Source organism: Accipiter gentilis, chromosome 27 (assembly GCF_929443795.1).
Source record: "Accipiter gentilis chromosome 27, bAccGen1.1, whole genome shotgun sequence".
Taxonomy (NCBI): Eukaryota; Metazoa; Chordata; class Aves; order Accipitriformes; family Accipitridae; genus Astur; species Astur gentilis.
Genome location: NC_064906.1, coordinates 3,415,591 through 3,441,154, shown reverse-complemented (window position 1 = coordinate 3,441,154; position 25,564 = coordinate 3,415,591). Strand labels below are relative to the sequence as shown.

General features: G+C 41.0%; 2 protein-coding genes across 2 annotated transcripts in view; one reads left to right on the top strand and one right to left on the bottom strand.

The window, feature by feature from the left end:
- IMPA2 (inositol monophosphatase 2) lies at positions 1–20,327 on the bottom strand. The gene is made up of 8 exons (XM_049830347.1): positions 19,996–20,327; positions 15,219–15,352; positions 10,605–10,709; positions 9,175–9,220; positions 6,789–6,897; positions 3,177–3,285; positions 2,873–3,024; positions 1–2,009 (listed from the first exon to the last, which is right to left on the bottom strand). The coding sequence occupies exons 1-8, from the start codon at positions 20,125–20,127 to the stop codon at positions 1,894–1,896; spliced, it is 903 nt and encodes a 300-aa protein (XP_049686304.1). The 5' UTR covers positions 20,128–20,327; the 3' UTR covers positions 1–1,893.
- Positions 20,328–20,387: 60 nt separating this feature from the next.
- MPPE1 (metallophosphoesterase 1) overlaps positions 20,388–25,564 on the top strand; it is a 34,556-nt gene continuing 29,379 nt past the window's right edge. The window contains exon 1 of the mRNA XM_049830341.1: positions 20,388–20,473. The gene's annotated coding sequence lies outside the window, so the exon portion shown is untranslated. The remainder of the gene's footprint in view (positions 20,474–25,564) is intronic.

Below are 25,564 nucleotides of genomic sequence, written 5' to 3'. Positions count from 1 at the left end.
TTAGTATTTATTATTTGTATTATTATAGCACCTCAGTGCCTAGTCGTGGACCAGAATCACATCCTATTAGCACTGTGCAAACCCAGAGCCAATGCACTATAGTCCCTGCCCCAAAGGGCTTACAATCTCTGTTTCCGAACAGGGGGGTACAAAGAGATGGGGGGGACCGCGGGCTAAAAGGGAGCAGTGACAAAACGTTGATCACTGTGACAGACAGCATTGCTTTTCTGTTAAGAACCATCAGTTCTTAAATGCTTAGTTGGATTTAGTCATTCTTCACAGAGTCATTACTTTGTATTTCTTGTGAAAAAAGCATCAAGAAATCACACAGATTCTACATTATATTCAGTGAAAAACATTTTTCATTGCAAAAAACACATGTAAGGTTATTTTTAAAAAATATTATTTAGTTTGTATGTTCTAAGCAGATATCTGAACATGTTTACAAAGTCTACACATGCAGTGTATTAAAGAAAGATAAAAATTTTTAACCAACTTACTTTTTTGGCTCATTTCTTTAATTTGCACTCTTGCAAAAAAGACACATCTTTTAATTCAATTTTTTAAGAAAAAAATAGAAGTGATTTAATCTCAACTACTTTTCTGGACAAACTTGTATTTTCCCTGTGCTCATGATTTAAATAATAATCTAAATAGAAATTAACACCTTGGTGGAAGTAAAACCAATGCTAGATACAAAGACAGAGAACAAGGATAGAGAACAGCTGTGTATTTAGGAAATGTATGTAACTGATTTTACAGGTTTCTCTGATCAAAAAGTGCAATTACAACTTTGTGTGAGAAGGGCATGTGATTTACAACTTTTTGCAAGCATATCTTATGTGCATATTTTTAATAACTTGCCTGTAAGGGGCCAAATCTTGCTGTTCTGCTCAGAGTTTCTCTGAAATCCAACACTGTGCTCTATTCTGCTGGCCTCCTGCTGCGTGTCATAGATAATACTGTGAATAACTCAGTGGAGTTCAATATTCCTGGTTTTAACTATAATTACTCTATGGTAGAAGGTGTTTGCAGGTTTGATTATCTTAGAGAGGCCTGTAGGACAGTATGATTTATCCCCATGCAGAGGGATGAAGGGAAACAAGAACTAGCTGGACAGTTTGTAAAATCATTAAACATTTTCCATGATCAGCTCTGTTATTCACCATGTGGATAGCCCCCACCAAAATCACGTAAGTAACCTATACTCTTTACCTGAAAACAACTTCCAATATTAGCTTTCTTCTATGCATTCTCTAAACTGCTGTAAACATCCAGGATACCCATATATATATATATATACACACACACACGTATGTGTGTATATACATGGATATACATGTGTAAGTGTATATATAATACACACATACACACAGACATACATATATGTACATATACATATATATGGATATATCGCTATTATGTAGTTAGGAAACAATAATGTCATTTTTATTGCATTCTTAAGCATCATAGAACAAGGGTATTATAGGCACACATCTTAACTACTTGTCCTGACTACAGTCCTAAAGCTCATTTACCTGAGATCTGCATCTGTAAAAATAAAGTTCCATTTTTAGCCGCATGTTACAAAAGACTAAATATCAGCCCCACAGATATGAAATTACAACTTAATTTTGAGACTACTTTACTACAAGTAAAATATGCTATCTTATAAAAAAGATACTGCTGAAAGAGATACATATTAAAAAGCAAACACGATTCTTAGAGGTTTAAAAATCTCCCTGTGCCTTCCCACATTGTAATAAATTTATAAAAAATATTTGACACAGAAAATCTCCACAGAAAGCATCCTGCTGAAATCACGTACCCTTTAAGCCACCCATCTTGCAAAAGTTACGTAGTTCAGGAGGGCAGACTCCATATTGTAAGTATTTAATTTTCATCATCCCGTCTGTAGTAAATAGTTTGTATTTCCTGAGCTATGAACATAGCCATCTCTCTGGTGCCCGCAGCAATCACTCGGCAGGACATAAGGTCCAGAGGTCCCCCTGAGGACAAGAGGATTAATGAGAACTGTCTTACGTGATGTAAAAAGGCAATGTATTCTTAAATATAAACCATGCAGTAATTAGATAGGTTCAGAAACACTGAAACAACTTCATATGTAGCTCTTTTTGGGGTGGGAATGACAACCTAATTCAGCAACTCCTATCTGGAAATCTCCGGCAAAAAACTATTTCGGAAAATTCTAGATACAGTGCCAAAGTATGCAACAGAAGCAGCGAAATGTCTAGATTCATTCAGCATCCAACAACAAATGCAATATTCCCTTTTTTTAGCAACAGGAAGGGATGGAACAGAAATTAGTTCAATTAGCGTACCCTTCTTGTTAATCCACCATATCTTTCCACAGTATCTGCATATTGGTCACCAGTAAACCATTACTGTGAGATGTGCACCATCTAAATGAATAAAATAATAATCTAGAGACTGTGCTGTCCTTTAGTCCCTCTGAGTAGTTCCTAGTCATGTATGGTCAGACATGTATCTGAGACTCCTCCTTTCTCAGGAGGCTGTCTCTGCCGAAATCGGTTTGGAGTCTGAGCATGTCTACCAATCTCCTGGGCTGGTTCTTTACTGTAAATCTGATGCTTTAAAGGAATTACTTAAAGCCACGGAAATGCAGTTTGACTCAGAAGACCTTTGATGTGATGAAACCCCAGGCTGGAATTACATCAGTGTGTTATGAATAACCAGCCAGAGCCTAGCGGGGAGTACAGACGTTTCTACAGAATGTTGCCAGAAATGAGATAGAGCCACAGGAGAAGGACTGTACTGAGGTAACAGAAGCTGCCCCAAAATAGCCACTCAGTCCCCAAAAGGTCAATGAAAACAAGGATATTTTACTCACCTGAAGTGTCTATTACAGTGCCACCTGCCTCTCTAATAATGACAGTTGCCGCTGCCAAGTCCCAGCAGTGTAACCCAAACTGGTAATAGGCATCTGCAGCGCCGGATGCCAAATGGCACAGAGCCAGGGTCGAGCTCCCAATGACACGGACCCTAAACCCCATGAGAAGGGGACACGGTAATGTAAAGCAGAAAATGCCTTTGATTTCAACCTATGTGTCGAGATCGCAAAACGTGCAACGTACTTTTTTTTTAAAAATTATTTTTGGTCACAAATGTGAGACATATATTGTAAAATATCTTACCCATGTGCTTGTGCCTTGAGCAATCTCTCGATGTTACCAAGGAACAATTTCAAAGTTGCAGGGTCACGTTTTGGACCAATTTCTGTTAAAATTAAGGCCTTCGAGATATCTGCAATGTAGGTAGTTGTTTCCATTAATTCAACAGCTTCCAGGTAGATTCTGGAAATTTGTTTTTAAATTAAACACTAATGGACTTTTCACAGAAAAACAATTTTCATGTCCCTTTTTTTACCCCAAACTCTTTCATGGGATAAGTGACAACTTTGTATAAAAATTCAAGCAAGACTAGATTTCTCATATCAAATGGTCTGATTTAAACACACTTTTAAAAAAAAAAGAACAGGAAGATTAAAACCAAGAAGGCCCTCTTACATTCCTTCTCTTTCCATACATTGTTGTATTTCATTGACTGGTCAGCTTTTGGCAAATTCACTAACATTAGCAGTCAACTAAAAAGAATCCAGTGACCTAGCAACTATTAATGATGCTAATCTAATCATATTTGAAAACAGGTTTTCTTGAATAGGGAACTTTAATGTAATTTGTTAAGAAATGATAAACATTTGGAAATACAGTAAGAGAAAAGAAAAGTTTCTACCTAAACCACCAGTCATCCAGTAACAGCTCCCCTTCATTGTGACATTTCAAAGACTGAAGACACCTTATGACTGAATAAAACCCTTTCTTATCACAAACTAAAGCAGTATCTTAATTAAGAATAATATACGAATGTTATTTTTGTACTGTGTTCAGCAAGGGCAATTCTGACCTACAGCAGATAAGGGTATCAGCCTTGTGTACAGTCAAAAGAAAGACTCACAGTGACTTACAGGGTGTTGACGTAGTCCTCACATGAGATCTGAATATTGCTAGTATTTAACAAGCGTATGCCAATGTAGGTGGAGATGGTTGATCAAATGCCAAGTGTCCCTGCTTCTGCTGCGCCAGCTGAACTTTGAGGTGTTAGAGGCATGACAAAACTCAAGCTTTAGCTGTTGATTACTTACTAAATAGGCTGTGCCCAAGTGCCAGGTGTCACCTTCTACCCTGGGTTAAGGCTAGGCATTCATTCAGCTAGGGAATGTCTACCTGGTTATTACAGCTAATGGCACAAGTTGAAAATTCTTAGCAGAATTAGCAATGAGGTTTTAAAAGTAAATTAGGCTGAGTGAGACATCATTTAATTAAGAGGCTACCAATGAATTTAGTATTGCAGAGGAACATTATGGATTCAAGCAACGTGGTAAATGGTTGGTGAGTAACAGGTATGTAATTAGATCAAAAGTTACAGGATATCACAAAGCATAACTGTAGGAACATAGATTTAATAATTGCTTTTTAAATTACTGCATTAAAATATAGAAACACCAATCCAGGCACGCTGCAGGGTATTCATTGTTTAGCCACCACTGAAAACTCTGGATGGTGAAAGCAATCTGCCTTAGACCTTTTTGCATAACAGACCCAATTTATAATTACAGAACATTTAATGCATGCCTCGTTGCTGAAATGCACCAAGCATTCACACCACACCAGTCATAGCTGGGTCATGACTAAGACAGTTGTTCTTTTGAGTGATTAAATATATTTCTAATGCATAAATGGATCTCTTCAATTTTCATCAAGGCTACAGGTAGAAATTGGATGAGGAGACTAAGGCAAGGAAGAGGGAGGTCTCTGCTTAGGAAAAGGAGCTGGCTGATCACAAGAATTGATGGGGTTTCAGGAATTCAAGGTACAGGAAAAAACTTACTGAGTACTCCTCACTCTGATAGAGGCCAGAAAAATAAGGAGGCTTGGTAGAAGACATTTAACAGTGACGTGGATAGATTTATGAGGAAAAGACCAATTCTGTTGACCAATACACTTACAGTATTAGCACATAGAAGGCCCAACCTGATTCTAAGCATGAGAAGAAATATCACTCAAGCAAGATCAAAGGGAAGATGGATCCTTCATTTATGTTTATCCTGACTGCTTGAACTCCCATACCAGACCTCTACAAAATTTGGCATTGACAAAGAACAGTATTTGCCTGGACTGTGATTTCAAATGATGAAATCTGAACAATTAATGTGTAGCGCAGATCGATGTTATACAACAGTCACACTTCCTGAAAACAAAAGGCATGAAGTAACATGACAGCCTAGGTCTCCAACACAACGTGTATCGGTGAAGGCTGCTTGAGTTCCAGCAGTAGGTATGGGGAAACACACTGTTCCAGGGTTGGTTTATTTTACTGAAGCCTCAGTCCTTACAGGAAAAGAACAACTGTGATTTTATACACATAAAACATCATTAGAAGCGAGACTAAAGAAGATCCATCTTCACTGGTGAAATTGCCCACCACCAAATGATGTCTCTCAAAACAAAGGAGAATTTCAGAGCATTTGGAAGGGCAGAAGGTCCAATTCCCTTGCTCTGTTCTAGACACCCACGTAGACTAGATGTCCAGAGAAAGGAGGACAAAAGTGGCACGTGCCAAAACTTCCTTGCTCAACTAGAAAACAGAACTCTCTGACTGCATAAGTGAGCGAGGCCAGTTCAGGAGTGGCTCACCAGCCCAACTGTGTGCATCCCTAGTTCTTCCCAATAGTCTCTGACAGCATGGGCTTTTGTGAAATATGGGATATTTGAGCACTGACAAAAATGTGATGTACAATCAAGGATTCAAAATCTTAGGGGTTATCAACTTTACAAATTGATCCACCTCTCCCAATAGGGAGACTCTGGCTCACTATTAATTTAGGTGAATAGCCAAACTTGCCCAAATTTCAGGGAAGTTTTGATGCAGTCTGCTTCGGGCACTACAACAAATCTGTACATTAAATTGCTTGAATTTACTGTGTTTCAAGTTCATAAATCTCTTTTTGGGGTGAAATTTTTACCATCTCCTGTGTACAGTGATGTACGTTTTTGGCACATGTCTGCTTCTGTCTTCAACTGAGTGTTATGTTCCCCTCTGCATTTTCATTGATTAAAAGAAAACTTCTGTAGACACATCTGATTATTGTTATCTGTTATCATTAGGTAAACAGACAGATCTATGACTTGGTTTACCAATAAAAGAATTCCATTAAAGTGTTGACTAGGTGTTGCTATCTATATGTATGTTGAAACATACCTCATACACAAAAGCAAGCTGTTAAAGAACCCCTGGTGAAGCATGCATCCTTTAGTTTACTGTTAGCATGTATGCCTACAGACATAATACACTTCATGATGTACAAGTTTATTGGAAAGTAAGTGAATAACGGCCGCCATTGTACTCTGAATTTGATTCACCATTCTCATTGCATCTTCCTCATGAAAAGTTATGCCAGCTGGAATGAAACTGGTGAATCCACTCACTCTTCCTTATTTTAAAACAATGGTTATGAAGCAAAATAATTTAGGATTATTTAAATAGTTCACATAGATGTATATTTTAAAAAGAAAATGAGGAAAGTTGTGATTTTTCAGAAAAAAACAAACACAGAACAACAAAATTATCATGCAGGTGAAATACTGTCCATCAGGATAATGATGTTCATTATCCTAATGACGATTTGCAACAACTCTGAAACAAAATTAACATATTCCTTTTAGAGTTCTAACAAAATCTAGACCAACCTGTCTCTTTTGATACCTGAAGCCTTTTGTCATTACAAAATGCCCCTTGACCTCTTCTACCAGTGTATAATCGTTCTTCAGTGCAGTGGTAAATTACACCAAATTCAAGCTTTAAGATTTTGAAAAGGAAAGAAATGAATGCAACTCAAATTACTCATCATAAATATAAACAACTACTAATGGCAGAAAGATCAGCAATAATTTAACTGGTACACGTAGTCAAAAATTATATTGATGCTAATAAACTGGAATAATTTTACTATTACTTTGATACTGAGATATAGGTCATATAAAATTCAGTTTATAAAGGAGAAGTTAATGCAATCTGTTCGTGATCACGCTAAGTCGATTTCAAATTCAACTGTATGTTTTTATTGAAAGTATGCAAGTCCTCTAAGGCCAGATTCTGAATGCTTTACTTTCACCGGTGAGCAGTTACACCTAGAAGTAGTCCCATTGACTTCAGGTGGACCCTGAAGATTTGCAGCCCCAAATACATAGATATATGATCAGTCAGGCATCCAAACTCAGAAGTCATGGCACATTGCATTAACAGTGGGTGCTTTTATATGCACTTCACCTTTCACGATGCATGTAATTTGCCCGCCTTTTCAAAGTAGTACACTCCGGTCACTGGTTCAAACATTTCTCTGCAAAATCCTTTTGTTTACACATAAAAGTGAGAATCTCATGAAGTCACATGACCCAAAGAGAAGGAGTTTGAAGAGAAATACCAAATGTTGTGACCCTCAATGAAAGCTTGAGAATGAGCGACACTGGAATTTTTGTGGGAGTATCTGTTTACCAATGAGATAAGGGTCAGAATTTGACCCTTGATTTAAACCCAAGGTATTTAACATTTCCATTACTTTAATAGGTTTCACCAAAAGATTTTAAAGCACTTTACAAACTTCAGTGGTCAGCTCCTAAAAATCACCCCTAGATAAGTACTATTAGCAATATTTTATTTAGGGGTGGACAGATGCACAAAAATTAAGCAACTTGCCCAAGGTCACAGAAGAAGTTGGTAACAAGGTCAAGAAAACATCTCAGATGTTCTAGACTCCAAATCTTTCCCTGCTGCCCTCCTCCGTTCAATGTGAATAATCATCGGTGTTCATCAGAAACAATTCAAAGGGAATAGACTGTCCTTACTCCCTACCCGGAGGTCCCATCTAAACCAAGGTTTCTTTTGAGGAACACACTATTAATAGACTCTTCCCTGAAGACATCTGCAGGAATTTCTTCAGTACTGTTCAAGGCTTACATTCAGGCCAGTTCCCCTGTGTGTACTTTGGCTCCTTTTCAGCTTACTACTTTTTTCTGCTTTTCCCATTTGTTTACTGAGGGAGATTTAACATCATTCTTTATTTTTGTTTCAGCTTTGTTTAGTTTACATAACCCAAAATATGCAGCATCAAAATCACAATGGTGTTCTAAGAAACATAAATATTGGAGAAATCTGTCTGGTAGTAATATGTAATATTCAAAATGACCTTTGGGAATGAATAAACTTCAGAAAAGCATGGAAATGCTCCTCTGCAGTTTCCATGTTTAAAAAGTCTAACTAGAGAAGTACACAACATTATTCTGTTTAAATCAGTAAGAGCCTGAAAACTATGTTGTTATTGCACAGAATTCTTGCTGGCTTCGCTTACAGCTATACATATATTTAAGATCGTGGAATTAGGCTGAAAGAGGCACACTCCTTGGCAATTTGAATAGCTATTTCTTCTGTATATATCAAACGGTAAACTGGCAACATCTGGAGGAAAGGCACTAGCATGAATGAGTATAGCTGGGAAACTCAAACTGGGACATATGAAGGCTAGGTACTTCCCCCCAGCCCGTAATCATGCTCTTATGTGGGAAATACAGTTATTTTACTACATTAGAAAAACCATAAAAGGAGATTAAATGGACTAGGCCTATAATTTTGCACTCTTCATAGAAATCAGTTCTGAATTGCCTCATAGTAGCAGTTAGCTTTCACAGATACTGCTAGCAGGAAAGAAGCAATAATAATAACATAAGAACACTCGGAGATAATGTTTAAATTATGAATAGGCAGCAGTATATTTAACTCATGATGGTTTTGTCTTACAAAGCCTTGCTCACACCAGTACTCCCTTTCCTCCCCCTCCTAAATCCTGTAATATTTATAATAATTTGTAAGAATTGTCTTGTAATTGCCAGTTTGCGTAAGTAAGTTTTGCAGGACTACTATTTTAGACTAGTAGAGTATGATCAAATGCATTTAAAAAGCATGGAAAAACCTGAGCAGTGGCTGATTTTTTTAAAAATTATATTTTATTTAAAGTTCCCACATGGTTTTGAGGCTTCTAACCAGCTGTCAGGTACCCATCTTAGAGAACATACTTCATACCTCTTTGTTAACAGCAAATCCAATGCTCACTGCCACTGTTGGAAATCTGTGAAAAATAAGAAATGAAGAATTATTGATGAAAAATCTCTCGTCTTACTCCTTATGCAACTCCCTTAGGCAACAAAACCCGACATGGAGCTCTGTGATTTTACTTGTGTCAAAATGCTCTTGACATTGTACTAGTTCTCCTTTGTCAGCCTCTTTAACTTTGTCGGTTCCTTTAAAAATGTAATTTAATATTGGAGAAGGCAAGGAATAAACACATGAAGTTATCAGGATTTTTATACTAAGTGTGTTGTATATTTTAGTGATCTTTTTGCTTTAGTGTAATTGAATTATCCAGTATAAAATCATTAGTGTTGTTATAACAAGTCATCACTTTTAAGAGCACATTTTGTTTAAGTTCAAGCATCTGAGACAGCAATTAAGTAGCATGGATATACCTTGCTGCTGACATCAACATAAGGAGAAACCAGTTCCCCTGCTCTCTCCTTTGTCAAAGTGATGATCATGTATTTAATTTGGTCCTTTCGACTAAAGTATAACTATTGCATTTTAAACAATGAAATAAATTCATCTCTTAAAAACATGTTTTAAAAAGGGCTGTAAAGTAAAGGTCCAGAAAATACTGCTAGAAAGACAAAATTTCACTTAATTGCATGAAATACCAGCACACGACAACCCCCATTTCCCCTTGAGTTCTGTGTAATTGCATCAAAATTCAAGGAAATGCTTTCTTTTTTTTTGTTTTAAATGATAAATGCAGTTATACTAAGCCACTAACTGCAAGGCAGAACATATTTAAGGTTTTTAAGTAGAAGTATTATGAACAGTCATCAGTTTACAACTCCTAGCACTCAACCGATAAATTAAACTTTTGCATTTTTGCAGTAATGATCCCTGGATTTCTTTTTGCCGAGAGGTATTATAGAAACTTAAAACCATTATCTATGTATAACTTAGTTTTCAGTTCTACTCTACATATATGCAATAGTTCTACTTCCCAGGGAAAATGAAGCGTTTGTATTTGAAAGGGAGAAAACACCACTACTAAAAGGAATGTGTAACAACCACATAAGGCGTTAAGCCAAGTGTCATCATAGCACAGCCTTGTTCCTCCAGTTCAGCTCAAGTCTCTGCACGTTATTGTGCGGTTATATATAAACGAGCTGTGAGTCAAGAGCTTTGGGTCATTAAGCAATCAGCAGAAACTTTAGCTTACCTTAGGTAACAGTACAGAGCTCTCTCCAGCATAAACACACACTCCCTCAGATACACTATGTGAGGTATAAAAAGATAAAGGGATGACTCCTACTTAGGAGTCAAGGGAACGAATCTACCACAGTAAAACACCTTTAAGTGCAAGGGAGGATTTGTGAGAAGCTACATTTTGCTTTTTTAATGTATTTCTCAGTTCACTGTCTACTTACCTGTGCACAAAGTTGCACGTTCCATCAACAGGGTCAATAATCCAGGTCGGACTGTCGGTGAGGACACACTTTGAACCAGCAGCAGTGGATTCTTCTGCAATAAACCTGCATTTGGTGTGGAGTAAAACAAGTGTCCCAGAAAACTGGCTTAGATATGTGATTTGGAAAAGTCAAACTCCATCTTCCAGTTTTTGAAGAGATACTTAATTTTTTTTATACATATATAAAAAAAATTGTATAAATGTATATGTATCTATAAACACACATACTGCTTTTTTCATTTGGGAACGGGGAACTTTCATAGAAACTTTGAAGGAGAGTTCTCAAATTTATAGCATACTATTTTACATGGTAAAAAAGAACTCCATTTATGTTCACTTTCCCAGTATACCATTAGGAAAGTCATGAAAATGAATGCAGAAATGGATCTGAACTGGCATCCCTGGAACTCTAGAAGAAGTTGTTTTTTTTTTAATCCAGAATGTAATTTTATGCGTTAGGCCTGTCTCTTGCAGTAAGTAACAGAAACTGCAAACTGTAGCTGCTTCTCTTTTGCAGTCAAATTCAGTCAGCAGGAAATAATGCACTCTTAGAAAATCCACAGTCTCACTCCTACTTGAATTTTTTACAGTAGTCTGGAAATTAAAAGGTTTAGAAAGCTGAACTTTCTTTTTCCCATGACCCAGAGAAAATCAACAAATTATTTTTTCTGCTTGTTGTTTGGATGCACAAGGCACACATTGAAATCTGAGCTCATCTTCTGTTCTGTTGTTCTGTCCCAATTTCTTTTAGTAGATATGCTCCCCCCCCCCCCCCCCCTTTTCCCTGGGAAATGAACATCCAGTTCTGGCACATTTCCTGCTGACCTTAATTATCCCTGCTCTCCCATAAACTGCTCGGGGTCTGTTTCTATAAGTGTTGTGCAGGTGCTACTCTCACAAATTTGAATAAAGTCTGGTATGTACAGAAAATGTAGAATCAGACTGCTAATACTGAATCTGGCTTTTGGTTTCACATTCGAAGTAGTGGTATTCAGAGCTCCTGCAAATGCCTGAAGATGAAAAAGCTTCTCTTGAAGACACAGAGGGAAAAAAATTGGATCAAATAAAGAGAAAGTGTCTTTTGCAGAAACAGTTGCTTCCCTAGGACTAGAGTAACAGCTATTTTCTTTTGTGTCCTCAACACGCGCTGCATGATGCCACATAACACTTGCAACCACGAGCTTAAAATGTTCTGCAGACAGCACAGGAGGAGTCTTCCTGAATTTTCCAAACGCTGCTTTGCCTTTCTCTCAGTAGAAAGGGACTGTTCTGATGACATTGTGGGCCCCCAGTTGGTATGAAGAGGGAAGTAGGAAGTGTTTGTTCCTATTTTCACCTCCATTAAAGATAACACCTGAAGGACCAAGTGTTAGTGTGCAACTGAGAAACAAGAAAGACTTTAACAAGTGTTTGGAATTCTGTCAAACGTAACACTTTGCAGACTCCTTGCTCTAAATATTCCATTTTTTGTCCTGTTGGTACTGAATCATTTGACTTTTGCTTTTACAAATTTTGTAATTAGCACCTAAACCCAATCATACGCTTTGGCTGTGCTGCTGGCTGCAGAGGAAGCTCATCTTCTTGCAGATGGAGCACCTCATGTCCCACCTCAGATTGTCCACCTTCTCCATGGATTATGCCCCTGCTTCAACCCTCTGCCAGCTCCCCCAGCCAGGGCCCGAGCTGTAGCCATTGTCTTGCCAGTCAAAGAAAGCTGAAATGGGAACCTCTTTAAAGACAAGAGTATTTCTGTGTAAGGTGTTTTGCCCTCAAGCATCGTAAGCACGTCCCTCACCTTTTCTTTACAGCGGGGGTGCGACGCTACAGCCCCCCCCAGACAGAAATGCTAACATGAAGCCAGAGCACAGCAGTGCCATTCATAAAGTCTTGATGGCCAAAAACAACTCTTCCAAAATGGATGTAGGGCAAATTAGGTGTCCATTTTATGAAATTTGGGCTAATAGGTTAAAATAAGCCCCTTGCTGTTATGCGATACCGGGAACTGTGAGAGTCCCTCACAGGCAACATCAGATGTGTTGCTCTATGGCTCCCTGTGCTGTAAAAACATGCAAACTAAGCAAAACATTCGGCCTGAAGTACCGGAGACCAAATTTTAGGAACAGCTTGAGAAGTGGGAAGGGTAGCCGTGTCATTACAGTAGTTAATTTAATATGCCAGCCTGCCAGCTCTGTCGACCTCTCTTCAAATCTGGATTAAAGTTCTCTCCCACGGAAAATGAGTCCAGTAATTTCAGCCAAGCCTTAGCGTACATCTGTTCGTACCACGGTGCTGCTCTGAAATTCAATGCTGGAACAGCAAGGAAACCATAGCATAGCATAAACTGCAGCAGGAGCAGCGACTGGTCGGGCGCAGGAGGTTCAAACCAGCGCTGCCCCTCACCCATCCCCTCCGGGGGGTCCGAGGGCAGAAAGCCGGGAAGCTAGAGTCGGATGTCACTCTCCGTAATGGCTGTGTCCTGGTTTTAAGGTCTACAGGATTAAGGCCACAATTAACACCAAAGATGACAACTTGTGTAACAATAACACAGACAAATGGTACAATAGTCTTTTTCAACCAGCAGCCCCTGATATTCTGGCTGTGCCTATCCACAACTCAAAGATCTATCAGAAAAAACATCCTTTTGAAAAGACTCACTTGGAGCATGTCACAGTACCAAAGAGCGGTCAAAGATGAAAACTTGGATGAGCACAAATGAGGATGATACATAGCACTTGCCAAGCAGAGAGAAGAGGAAAGAAACATGGGCCAAATTACATTTTTAATAGGTTTTCCTAATATTTCTCTTTACTTCTGAGTACATTTCCAATATCTGAAGACTCATCACTGCCACAGTTGCAAATGGCACAGATTCTAACGAGATCCCTTTTAATTTTTTAACTCCTAAGGTACATTTTTTGATTCAGAGAACATAAGAATCAAGATGATTTAAGAGAAAAAGAAAGAACATAAATCTTCAGTGATGCTTTGAACAGCCAGGTTAGGGGAAAGACTAAACACAATTTAAATGATCTTTTAATGTTTTCATTGCACTGTAATTTAAACCTCGATTGCTACCCCAAACTCCTCATTGCAAGTGTTTTAAATCTAGTCTAGATAAATCTAGTTTTAATCTAGTGTTTAATCTAAATGCTTTCACTGTCTGAATAAGCTTCAACCAAAACCAACAACCAGCATCAGCAAAAAATAATTGTCTTGAAGAAACAGCAACTCCTTCATTTGCTTATAAAGTCAGAAGTTAACTTTACAGAGTTAATAAAGTCAGGGATTTTTGCACTCCTAGGTCTATGTTGACCTTACAACTTTTGTTCCCATTCTAAGTAACTCGAGTGCTTCTGATGATTCTCATTTTATGTGAAATGCGTATGTTTTATGTTCTCTGCCAGACTGTTCAAGGAAAAAAAACCCAACAACTTAAGAGTGGAGATGAGAAAAGAGCACAGCCAGCAATAGTAGAAGGAATATTACACAAATAATAGGCTTGTAAAGCCTGGCACTCTCTTGAGAATCACAGCCAAGAACCACACATTATGCTGTACAGTACTGCTTCAATATGTGATCACATATAACACGTATTTAGAAAGCCATATTTAGTATATAATGTTCTTTCTGCTCCTTCTTATGGTGTTTTTTTTTCCCAGCAGCACTGCCGACAATCAGATTAGTAGCTGAGCCTCCAGATTTTCATTTTTGTTGATATCTGCGCAGCACTAGAGCGCAAGGCTCATCCCCATCAGAGATGCACACAGTTAGGAGGAAGTAATACAGTATTGAAGGGATACACAGGCTCTGCAGCAAGATGAATTTTATCCGTGTAGACTGAAGTTAAACGTGGAAATCGATTGCAGAGTCTCTGCATTGAACAAAACTGGCCAACTAATACCAAACTTCTCTCTAATCTGTGCATGTGCTAGGAGTTGTTATTTTCAAATTGACCATAATAATTCAAGAGGAGTCAACAATCTGATCTATTTTAAAAACCTTGGGTTGTCATCTCATATAGTAAAAGTTATAACCTGTTTATGTATATGCATCAAATGATGAATATGATAAACAACCCTGCTTCTTACTGATTTTAGGATTCTATACAACACAAGGTAAATGTGACTAAATGAGATACTTGTCCTGATCTGGTAAACGCTTATGTATGATGGCAAAAGAAAGTGAAGGGAAGGTCTGCAGGATGGGACCTTTGCTATCATTAATTTCAGCTATATTTTAATAGATATCCTTAGCATAATTCTTATAAAATAGAGAACAGATCAGTATTCTGAAAATCATGGTGATCCATATGAAACCTTTATACATGATGTCCCTACAGGGGAAACATTCTTAAATACATATATTAAGAAACATAACTATTAGAAAATATAAAGTACTAAGTAGAGGGAAGTGGTAGTTTTTAAACAAAGAAGTCCTCTGAAAGTGTCCAAAAGCAATAGGTTAATAGGTAAGAGAGATATATATACTTTTAAGATTCCCCTTAAATGCCAGTCAGCTATACAGCTCTTAAAGGAAAAAAGGTCATTGATAGTTTCTTTGTATAGACACTCACCTGTGGGAGGGAAACTTCTCTTTCAGAACAGAAATAATTAAATTTTCCACAAAATGATCAGTTTCTGTCACAAGATCTGCTGCAGATGTCTTTGTGGACACTTGTTTTTCCTCTGTTAGAGCTTTCCTAATAACCTGAAACAGAAGTTCACAAATCAGATTTGTTGGCCATTTATCCTGTGCACACTAAAATAACACATTTACTGGAAAACAACTGTAGGCCTAATTCTGCCAGAGCCTGTTCTAATTCTTCTGACTAAAAATCCTTCTGAGCTAATGAGTAGCCTTTGGGAACATGGCATTTTGAATCAATCTGCAAGAAACTCTCTTGACAGTTCAGAAAAGGATTGATGAATGGGATGCAACTAATGGAATAAAAGGATGATGGCAGTCATCACAGTTTAAGAAATTACAAAAGATACACGTAAGATAAGAAAGAGCCTCAAGGCTTAGGAATTTTTCATGCAAACATCTTTTTCTTTTTTCTTAATTTACAGGGCCAATACCCCACTGCTCTTTTACTTTAAAAAGGCAAACCCCATTGGTTTATTTTTTTGCCAACAACGACATACAAAGTTTATTTTTTCTTGTGGATATGGGTTTTTGGAACTTCAAGTGCCGACCACCCACTAGTTACCAAAGAATTGCTATATATTTAATAAAACCTAAAAATTTAGACTTTTCCCTAGATATGAAACCAGTGATCTAACCCTGGATTCTCTTCTGGAAAAGTCTTTATCTCATTTTCAAAGGTTTTACTGTTATAAACTCAGAACTAAACCACATCAAGTGCAAATGCACATATGGGAAAACAGTTAATAAAAGCTTTTCCCCCAATTTTCCCATTTTATTTGGGGTTTTTTTCCACTCCTTCATTAAAAAGAAAAATAAGGGGGCAAAATGCAAAAGGAGCAGACTTATTTTTTGACCAGTGAAAACAATACACTATTTGAAATTAGGAAAACCAAAACAAAGCAAAAATTAAGCACCACCTACAGAACTCTATTTACTAAAACCAGCACCAACAAGACCAATATTTCAAGTCCCTTCTAAAACTTGTATATTTCAATTGTTTAACTAAATTTCCATTGATCAAAGTATTTTAAAACCGTTGAGAAATGTGTGATGACCAAAGAAAACAGTTCTGCTGTACTACGCATGGGAAAGGGAACCAGCAACTCCTAAATTTCAGTCTCAGCTCTTGGTTTTCGTAGTACAAAATACTACGTTTAAAGGGTGTGCTGATTATTCTGACAAGTAGTGGACATTGCTGACTGTTGCCTTGGTACGGAAGGTATCTGGACTTACGTTCCTGTTTTGTGAACTGTAAAACATTAGATCATGGAGATTTTACAGCAAATTCTAAGCAGCTGATTTTTGGGAGCATGGTTATTTAGAGCAGAGTCACTTAACACTTTTAGCCCATGCTGCCCCTCCTCTACTAAAGGAATTGGCTAGATCTTATCCTAATACCCTGCTTGGAAGCATTTGGGGGGGTTATGCAAAGTGAGGGGCATTTACGCCAGTACACGTGTGAAGTCAACAGCACAGAGCAAGACCCAGGTTGTCCCTGCTCCCTTCTTCATCTGCCATGGAGCAGGGGAAATGGAGCCACCAGGGCTCAGCGAAGCCACGGCCCTGGACTCTTCCTTTCCCAATGTCTTTGTGAAATTAAGTCATACAAAGGAAAACAGAGGAGAGGACAGAGGGCCAAGGTGCCTTCTCCCCCACCACCTGCCAGGAGACCCACCAACGGTGAGGTGCTCATGTTAGATATTCCATTTTGCCATGCTGCTTGCACTCACCACACGCTTCTCGGAGCTCCAAGATGGATTACTTGCTTGCAATATTGTTCTGAAATATTTGCTCACTGATAAAATCAAACATCTAGGTAAAAAGCATAACTACCCACAAATAATTTAGGGAACACCAATCTGGTTTGCTAAAAAATCTGTCCATGTTTAATAGAAAATAGCCTAACAATATCCCCTGGGAGCAAACATGGGGGAAAAAAAATCTTGGCTTTTTAAAATATCAGTGGAAATTTTGCCCTTTTTTAAGTGGGATTCTGCTAGGTCTCTTATGCCTCATAAAATTATTTTCGGGGGGGGGGGAGGAGAAAAAAAAAAGTAAAAAAGTAGTTTGTGTGGACTTCAACTCGTTAGCTTCTAGCCTCAGTATTTTAGTCTTCTTTTCACCTAGATGCACATCTACTCATTTTGGTGAAGTTTCTCCAACGGAAATTGCAGAGAACTGTGCAAATAGTACTCGGTGCTCTCAACAGCATCAAAGATGTAGAGACTAGTTGTGCCTGCTTTTCTTAGCAAAAAGTCATATTAAGCAAATGGGCGTGTTCTCATGAACACAGCAAGCAAATTTACTCACAGAAAAAGCAGAAGAAAGGTTTGAAAAAGTGCAGTTATATGTGGCCTTACAGAGCGAATTAGACATAATTTTAATGCAGGTCAATTACAGAAATTACAAAACCATGGCCATTCTCATGAAATAGCCATATATATTAAATGAGAGCCTGTGATATTTCGTAAAAGTAATGGAACTAAGTAACAGGATAGGCAAGAGAGGCAATGATTTTAACCTGGGAATAGAAGTTACTCCAGTAACACCACTTTTGACGCATATTCAAGCAAAAATTTCTTTATCAGACTTTTAAGTTAGAAACTATGCCACAGCATAGATGCCTTTGTTGGAAAGAAGATATATTTTACTTATACTCATGAAACATGATGCAATATAAACCAGTTGTGTAAGCCACAGAGGAGACCAGGAAACTGTATTACTGGTTAACTTTTCCTAGAAATGCAAAATCTTGACTTGCATGCCTTTCTTCAGGTTGGCCTCTGTGCCAAGACTCTTGTAGACACTTTCTAACAATTCCAAGCCTTCCTAACCTGCTGTGGTCCTGAGAAATTAAGGGCCTTAAATGAAAGGCTGCAGTGGCAAAATTTCACGCAGGGATGGAAACATGACTTGGATCTGGGGAGACAGAGAGTGCAAACAGATTTCTGGGGATGGAGGCAAAGGTGGAGGGGTCTGAGGGATGGGAAGAGAGGCAGAAGAAAAAGATGAACTTGACCAGTAGAATTGACTATTTTTAGTGACCAAAATAAAACTAAATTTTATCAGTCAATTTTCAACAAAAAACGAGTCCTATCAAACCTATGTTAGATTGCATTTTGTGTCCTTATCTCTAGCTCCTTTAGGGAATAGCTGGAAGTGGATTGACACTTAAATAAAAGACACAGCCCTACTTGCACCTTTTCTTCCACCAGGTTCTCTGATGGTTTTTGTAACTAAAAAGATTCCTTAATCACAAAGTTAATAAAAATCCTACCCAGTTCCAAAGGGTTACTTAAACAACATCCTTGACTGCTTTAAATTTGGCCTGCCAAGGAATCAGCCATTTCCTGCCAGTTGCAAGGTAGCGATGGCAAACTGTGAAAAAAGATGCAAGGATTAATCTTCTGAAATGTTTATTTCTTACAGGAAAAGGTGCTCAGCTGTGACTTTCTGAGCAATTAAAATGGCTGGAGATGGTTACGGTTGTCTTCACAAATTGATATTCTGAGAAGTAAGGTGTGGAGGCTTGAGCAAGTCATGAGAGTCTCTCTTGTGAAATGGCTGGCAGAATGAGTATGCTGGAAAAACTCCTGTTTGGAGAGTCTGTGAGAGCATGACCTGTCATCCCGATTTGGATTATCCATTTATTCCCTGTATTACTAAAACAAGCCTCCTCTCCTCTGGCATTCTGTTCATCTTTGTTTGTGTCTTCTACTACGGAGAAAACAGTTTCAATAACACATACAAAGGAAAAGTTACAGGTCCTGGACTCAAGAGAGAAAAGGGGGCTCCTTAAATCATAGTGTACAGGTACAAAGCGTGTTTCAGAATAGAGCAGAATGGAAGCACAAGAGAAATACATGTTGCTGAGGTTTGCGCTTTACCCCATTTCTCATCTGAACAATCTGCTGATCCCACTTCTTGGCTCTGTTAGAGTCGGTGGAAGTTTTGCTGCTGCAGACAGTGGGGCCAGTATGTCTCCCAAGATGACTAACCTTCTACTGTGTCGAAACACGGGTCTTAAATAAGCTACTGTAGATCTGTGCAGAGCCACTGCTGATTTATATCCCTCGCAAATGAACTTCAGTCACTCTGAAGACAGTGGTATATATAGCAAGAAGACAAAACCTCCCTGACACGACTATTTTTCTCTGCACAGGCTGCTCAGAAACAAATGCTGGTACTGTAACGTGTAAATACACAATATTCTGGATAAATGCGCCACGGCATAAGCCTCAGTTGTACATAAATTCAACCTTAGCAACACAGCATGCTCCAAAACAGTACAGCGCCAGAATAAACGCTCCCTGTACACTTGAAAAAGTTACTAAAGCACCTTCACGCTGACAAATCTTTCCGCCTTTTTTTTATTTGAAATCAAATAAAAATACTCCCAGTCACAAAATAACAAAATAAACCTGCTTTTCACCTGAAGCGCCTCCTGGTCCCTACGCTGGTTGCAGCCCCGGGGTGGGGGGGGAGCGGCCCCCGCCGCCGGCATCCCTCCCGCTGCAGAGGGAAGCGGCCCCCCCGGCCCGGCTGAGCGGGTGCTGAGCCTGCCGCCTTCCTCCTCCTCCTCCTCCTCCTCCTCCTCCTCCTCCTCCTCCTCCTCCTCCTCCTCCTCCCCAGCCCTCCGCACCAGCCAAGCGCCCACACGGCCCTTCCTCAAACCGCCCCCCCGCCGCCGCCGGGGCTCTCACCTGCCCGGCGCGGAGGGCCAGCTGCACCGCCACCTCCGCGCACTCCTTCCAAGGGTCCCCGCCGCTGCTGTCGCCGCCGCCCGCCGCCGCCGCCCCCCCTCCTTCCTCCTCCTCCTCCTCGCACGGCTTCATAGCGGCGGCGGCGGCGGCTCCGGGGCTGGGGAGCTGTGTGGGGGGGTGTGTGTGTGTGTGTGTGGGGAGGCGGGGGGGGGGGGGGGGGTGGCCCGGCTCCCCGCTGAGGAGCGGCCGCGGAGGAGGGCGACCGGCGCGCAGACCGCCTCCCGCCCGCCCGCTCGGTGCTCCGCGGCCGCCGCTGTCACTCCGCGCCCCGGCACCGCCTCGCCGGGGTGTGGGGAGGGGAGCGGGGCGGAGAGAGGGAGGGAGGGAGGGAGGAAGGGGGCGGCCCGGCGGCCGCCGTCGTCAATGGGGAAGGCGGGCTGCAGCGCGGCGGCCGGCTGCTGCCGGGCGCTGACTTTAGGTGAGCCCCGGCGGGCGGAGAAGGGCCGGGAGAGGCGGGGGGTGCCACGGAGAGGAGCGGCGAGGCCGCGCGGCGCCGCGGAGGGCAGGATGTGGCGGGCAGGCCGCCGCCATCATCGCCATCGCGGCGGTCATGGCCCGCCCGGCCCGCCCGCCTGACATGGCGCCGCGGCCGTTACCGCCGGCCCCCCCCCCCCCCCCCCCCAGCCTGGGGCCGGGGCCTTGTTGCTCCCTCCGAGACCACGATCTGCCGTGCTCCTCCGGGGACCCGCCGCCCTCCTCTGCCGAGCGCTGCCCGCGGGAGCGGCCTGCCGGCCGGGGCCGGGAAGCCCGGGGCCTGCCTGTGCCTCGCAGGCGGAGAGCGATCCCGGGGAACGGGAGGCCGGGCGTCGGCGTTACCGGGCCTTTGGGCGGAAAAGCTGACGGCTAGCGTCGGCCACCTCGGGAACGAAGGGAAAACGTGTGGGAAAAGCGGCGGCGGGAGCGGCAGGTCCGAGGAGAAGGAGGCAGTTGAGCAGATTTTTAATTTCGGCAGCATGCTAGCGCTTGGGAATTCAAGTGGATGGTAACAAACACATTGCCCCTTAGGTTTCTCACTTGGCTTTGTAAGCCATTTTGGATTTGTCAAGGGTGAGAAGCAGAGAATTAAGAACCTACTGTTCCAGAAACCACGTAAGCCAAATTACCGTGTATTTGAGGCAGCAGAGCAGGGCACCGGTGGCAGACAGCCAAGCGATTCTGATTCTAGGTCTACCTTGTAGAAGAACGGTGGCCTACGATGAATACATACTGACACAGTAGAGCAACCAGTCTGTAGTACTTACAACAGCGAGTGGGTGTTGGGAGTGTACACTTGATCTGCCAAAGGGAGGCTTTTCCAAATAGCCTGTTCTGATGCATGCTTGGCATTGAACGGGACAAAAGAGAGCCCGGGATTGAGTCCGTCAGTGTAGGTTTTTGAAAAAGGCATTAAACACACCAGGTCTCTGAAATTTGTTACTGTCTTTCAGCACCTGCTTTGTGGTCAAAGGTTTCATTTTCAGTGACCTTCGAGGAACAGGATAGAGATGCTTTAGTGGTGACCATATTTGCATTACGAAAATTTCATAACACCACCACTGACTATCTCTGATGTGAACACAAAATTAATTGTTGATTTTCTATGGACTAGGCAAAGTTTAATTGGCTTGGGTATTCTGTCTAAGCTATCAGACCCTAAGTCTAGATCTGTTTTCTTTTATTTAGTTGTTTATCTTGTAGGACACAGGTGACTTTGGGATGAGGGGGACATAACACTCCTGCCATAGGTAGTTCACAAAAACGATGGACACTTTTTTAAATAAAAGGTTTGGACCTTTTCCTTCTAAGATAAGTGGCAAAACTTCACGGATTGTAGTGCAAGAATTCAACTTCATTCTTTAAATTTCTAAGCTGTGCTGTGGCAGTGGATAGCACAAAGACAGCAAGGCCGTCGGTCTACTTAGCAAAATGTTTTCTAGTCCCCATTTTGAGTCAGAAAAAACAGTAACAACCCCTGAGAAGGTGAAACTAATACCAGAAGTTTTAAAGTTTGTATAAAGTATGAAATTATGAAATTTTGGTTGGAAGAAATCCTCACCAAACATTTGTCAATCCTTCTGCTGACTAATTATTCTGCTTCTAAGTCACTCATTTCCTATGACTTCATATCTGTTTTGTCCTCGTGTAAGGTTAGTTTCATTAAGTGCAATAACCTTATAAACATGTAGTATAATTTGGAATAGTATGGAACAGAATTGCTCTGGATTTTTCCTTAATCTCAGTTTCCTCCAGGTTTTAGAATTTGTGCTTTTTAATGATGCCGTGCTCACCGTGGCTTGAGGTGGCTTCAGCACCTTCCCTTACAGAGTTTCTGTGCTGGGGCAGACAGGTAAACAGATTTACTGGTGGGATGTGTGTACTGGTGAGATGTAGTAAAAACAGCTTTAACTTCAGTAAATAAGGAAATCTACAGCTAACCATGGCTTTGCATTCTAGGAAGCATCTCAGACCATGATAAAAGTGTTTTCTGTGTTTTTCCTTGAAAGAGGAAGTTCTAGTTACTGAATTGGCCAACAGTAAAACAGTCTATACCTTTTGCTGAAACCGGCTAAATATTATTCTGATGTAGAACAGATGGTTTCCTCCCTTGTGTCTCAGGTCTGCTGCAATGCCTGGAGGTTTGTTGTGATTAGGCAGCCCACAGGGGCACTTGAAAGGTCTGTTTAACTCGTGTTTTAAAAACAGGGCAGTGTGAATGGTAGTGTAGGGAGGATGCAGAAATATTCTCACTGAAGGTAACTGTAGAAAATCATCATCACAGGGAATTACTGTTGCAAAGAGGGGGAAGTGCTCTCCTCAATATTTTTCTAAGCAGGAGTATGTCCTCTTTCTAAGTGACGTCTGAGTGGCATTTGGGAAAGAAGCAACTCCATCTGGCACAGTAAAATTTCCCCAGCCTCCTCTTTGTTCTGGTGGTAGAATATTAGTAAAAGGATTGCCAAAGGCTGAACTTGAGAGGCTAAAATACCAATGGAATGAACCCTCGGTTTTTACAGATTTGTTCCAGCTATGTGGCTCATGCAGGTAGAAGATTTAAAATAGCACTAAAAGGCCAGGAAAGAGTACTTCTTAGAAAATCAGTGGCTGCAGCTAGTATTTTAAGACCCTTCAAAATACTTTGCAAAAAAATACAGCTGCCTGTAAGGTCTATAAGCAGATGGCAATATTTCTCTTCATCATTCTCCTAATCTGTGACAACTTTTCTTATTACTGTTCTGAAGTTTTTTCAAGCCTTCCTTAACCTAGACCTGCCAGGCAGTGTGAGCTTCCTCCTGTGAGCTGCTGGGCGATTTTGAACATCCATTCACCACCGAGCAGGTCGAGGCTGCTCTGTGCCTTGCTGGATCAGATCTCAGCTCATCTTTCATAGCTGCCAAGGTCTTTCGTAACCTCTGATCTTTCATAACCCCAAATGCTAGCCAGTTCCTCTCGCATGCCTTTTGTAACCTACACACACGCCACGTGTTTAATCTCGTCCACTTGGAATAGGCTCGTCCTGGATGAGCCTGAAATACTGGTGTTTCTCAAGTGCTTCATCTGTCTGAATCCTTCTGAGCCCCGACCAGATTTATGTAGGGGTTGGACTTCCTTCCCTGAGACAACAAACTCTCAGCAGAGGGGAGAACCTGCTCCCTCTGACCTCTGAGCAGAAAACAGACTGTAGTTGTAGATCTCCTTCTCTCCCAGGGTGTGAAGACCTTATTGACTTAGGTTTCGCTCAGCTGAAGGTGGCAGTCCCCTTCCTGTCTTAAACCGCTGTGCAGCGTTCATCGGCGCGGCTGCTCTGCGTGTTACCTGGAGATCCCCATTGCAGTCCGCGGTGCCAAAAGCAGGGTCACTCGGAGAGGAAGCTGCTGCAGCTGAAATTGGTTTAATTACACCTCAGCCGACAGTTTGCCGTTCTCTGACAGTACACACTGCAGTGATGCAATAAAATCGGTTGTAGTTTTTGCAGAGGGAGGGTGACCTTTCTGTAGCTAGCTGGCCATCAGTGTGGAATCCGCAGATGTCTTTCAGTGCGGATCCTTGTCACTTCACGGGTTTGATGGATGATCTCTTAATAGGGAATTAAACGGGAGAGCAAGTGGCTAACAGCTTTAATAAAAAGGGTGGGGTGGGGGGGAGAAAAAGGAAGTAATCTTTTGGAATTATTAGCCTGAGTGCAAAAGAGCATTTCCTCAGCATGACAGCCAGAGGCTTGCAGTGCTGTTATTAAAGCACTTTAGAGGGAATCCATGCAGATGGTCTTTTTACCCAGCATAGGATTAGTCATATAAAATTGTTGTTTACTGTCTCTAGCCCTTTTCCCTGGAGCTTTTACCAGTATCTCACGAAGAATGAAGTTTGAGGCTGCCTTTAAGAGGTAACCTAGATGACAAGCTTTTTTTTTTGTGCAAACTACTACAACGTTGTAGTAGTTTAGTGCAATTGTAATGTTGTAGTGAGAGATTTTATAGCTGATAAAAGAGGATGTTTGGCCCAGATTTTTGGTTTGCCTCTTGGGTGTACAAGAAGGGAAGGTCAATCGTGAGGAAGGAGATGCTCTCTCCTCTTGCTGGACTCCCTAGAAGAGCTGTGCTGATCCCACTTCTGCTTCATCAGAGACAAACAGGAATTCCAAACACTGGCACCGCTTTTCATAATGCTTGCTAATGACTCATTAAGGACATAACGGTTGATTAATGCACCATTCTGAATGGTGTATTGGATGTTTCTCGTGTTCCCTTTCTGTCATGCGGAGTCATATTCTGACCACCTGTCTTCTCTACGTCCGGAAGGCCCAGGGATTGCGGCTTGGACACCCTCTGCATTTTCCCTCCTGCCACAAACCAACCAAAAGGTAGTCTCAGATGTGTAGTGGCGGAGTCCCCCTTCAGATCCACCCTGGGGGTTGGTTAATGTGGAACTTGAGATTCTTGGCTTCAAGGTCTGACAGACAGCTCTACTGGTAAAATGGCATCCTTCAGTGTTTTCTGGAGTTTTCAGACTGGCTCTGTCATCCCGGGAAATTTTGCCTTCCAGGAGGTACGGCTGTGAGAGCTTTCCTGGGGTGCAAGTGCCTTTGATTCTCCATTAAGAGATGTTTTTCTTCTCTGGAGGGAGTTCTGTGGGCAAGGTAATACAGTCCCAAGCTATTAGTCTTTTTCCTAGACTGTGCCTGTGGGTGTAGAATAATGTGTAGTAAAGGTCTTTTTCCCTAGCTGTGAAGGGATGAGGGGCAGACTGTTTCTGCCACAGGCATGGCAGTATTGTTTTTTGAACATTATCCACTGAAAATGCTAAAAATAATATGCCTGCCCCCCAAAACCAAACTAGTACTATAACCTGATGTTTCTGTCACTGAAGGTGATACAGAACTTCCGTCAGTGTGCTGTGGCAGGAATCCCTGTAGCCTAACTTGGTTTAAGAAATATTACCTCTGTTTGGTTTTGTCAGCTTTAAGATTAAATTGATTTCCTCATATATTATGAGAAAAGATTTCTTGTTTCTAATTCTGCAGTCATCTTAAATC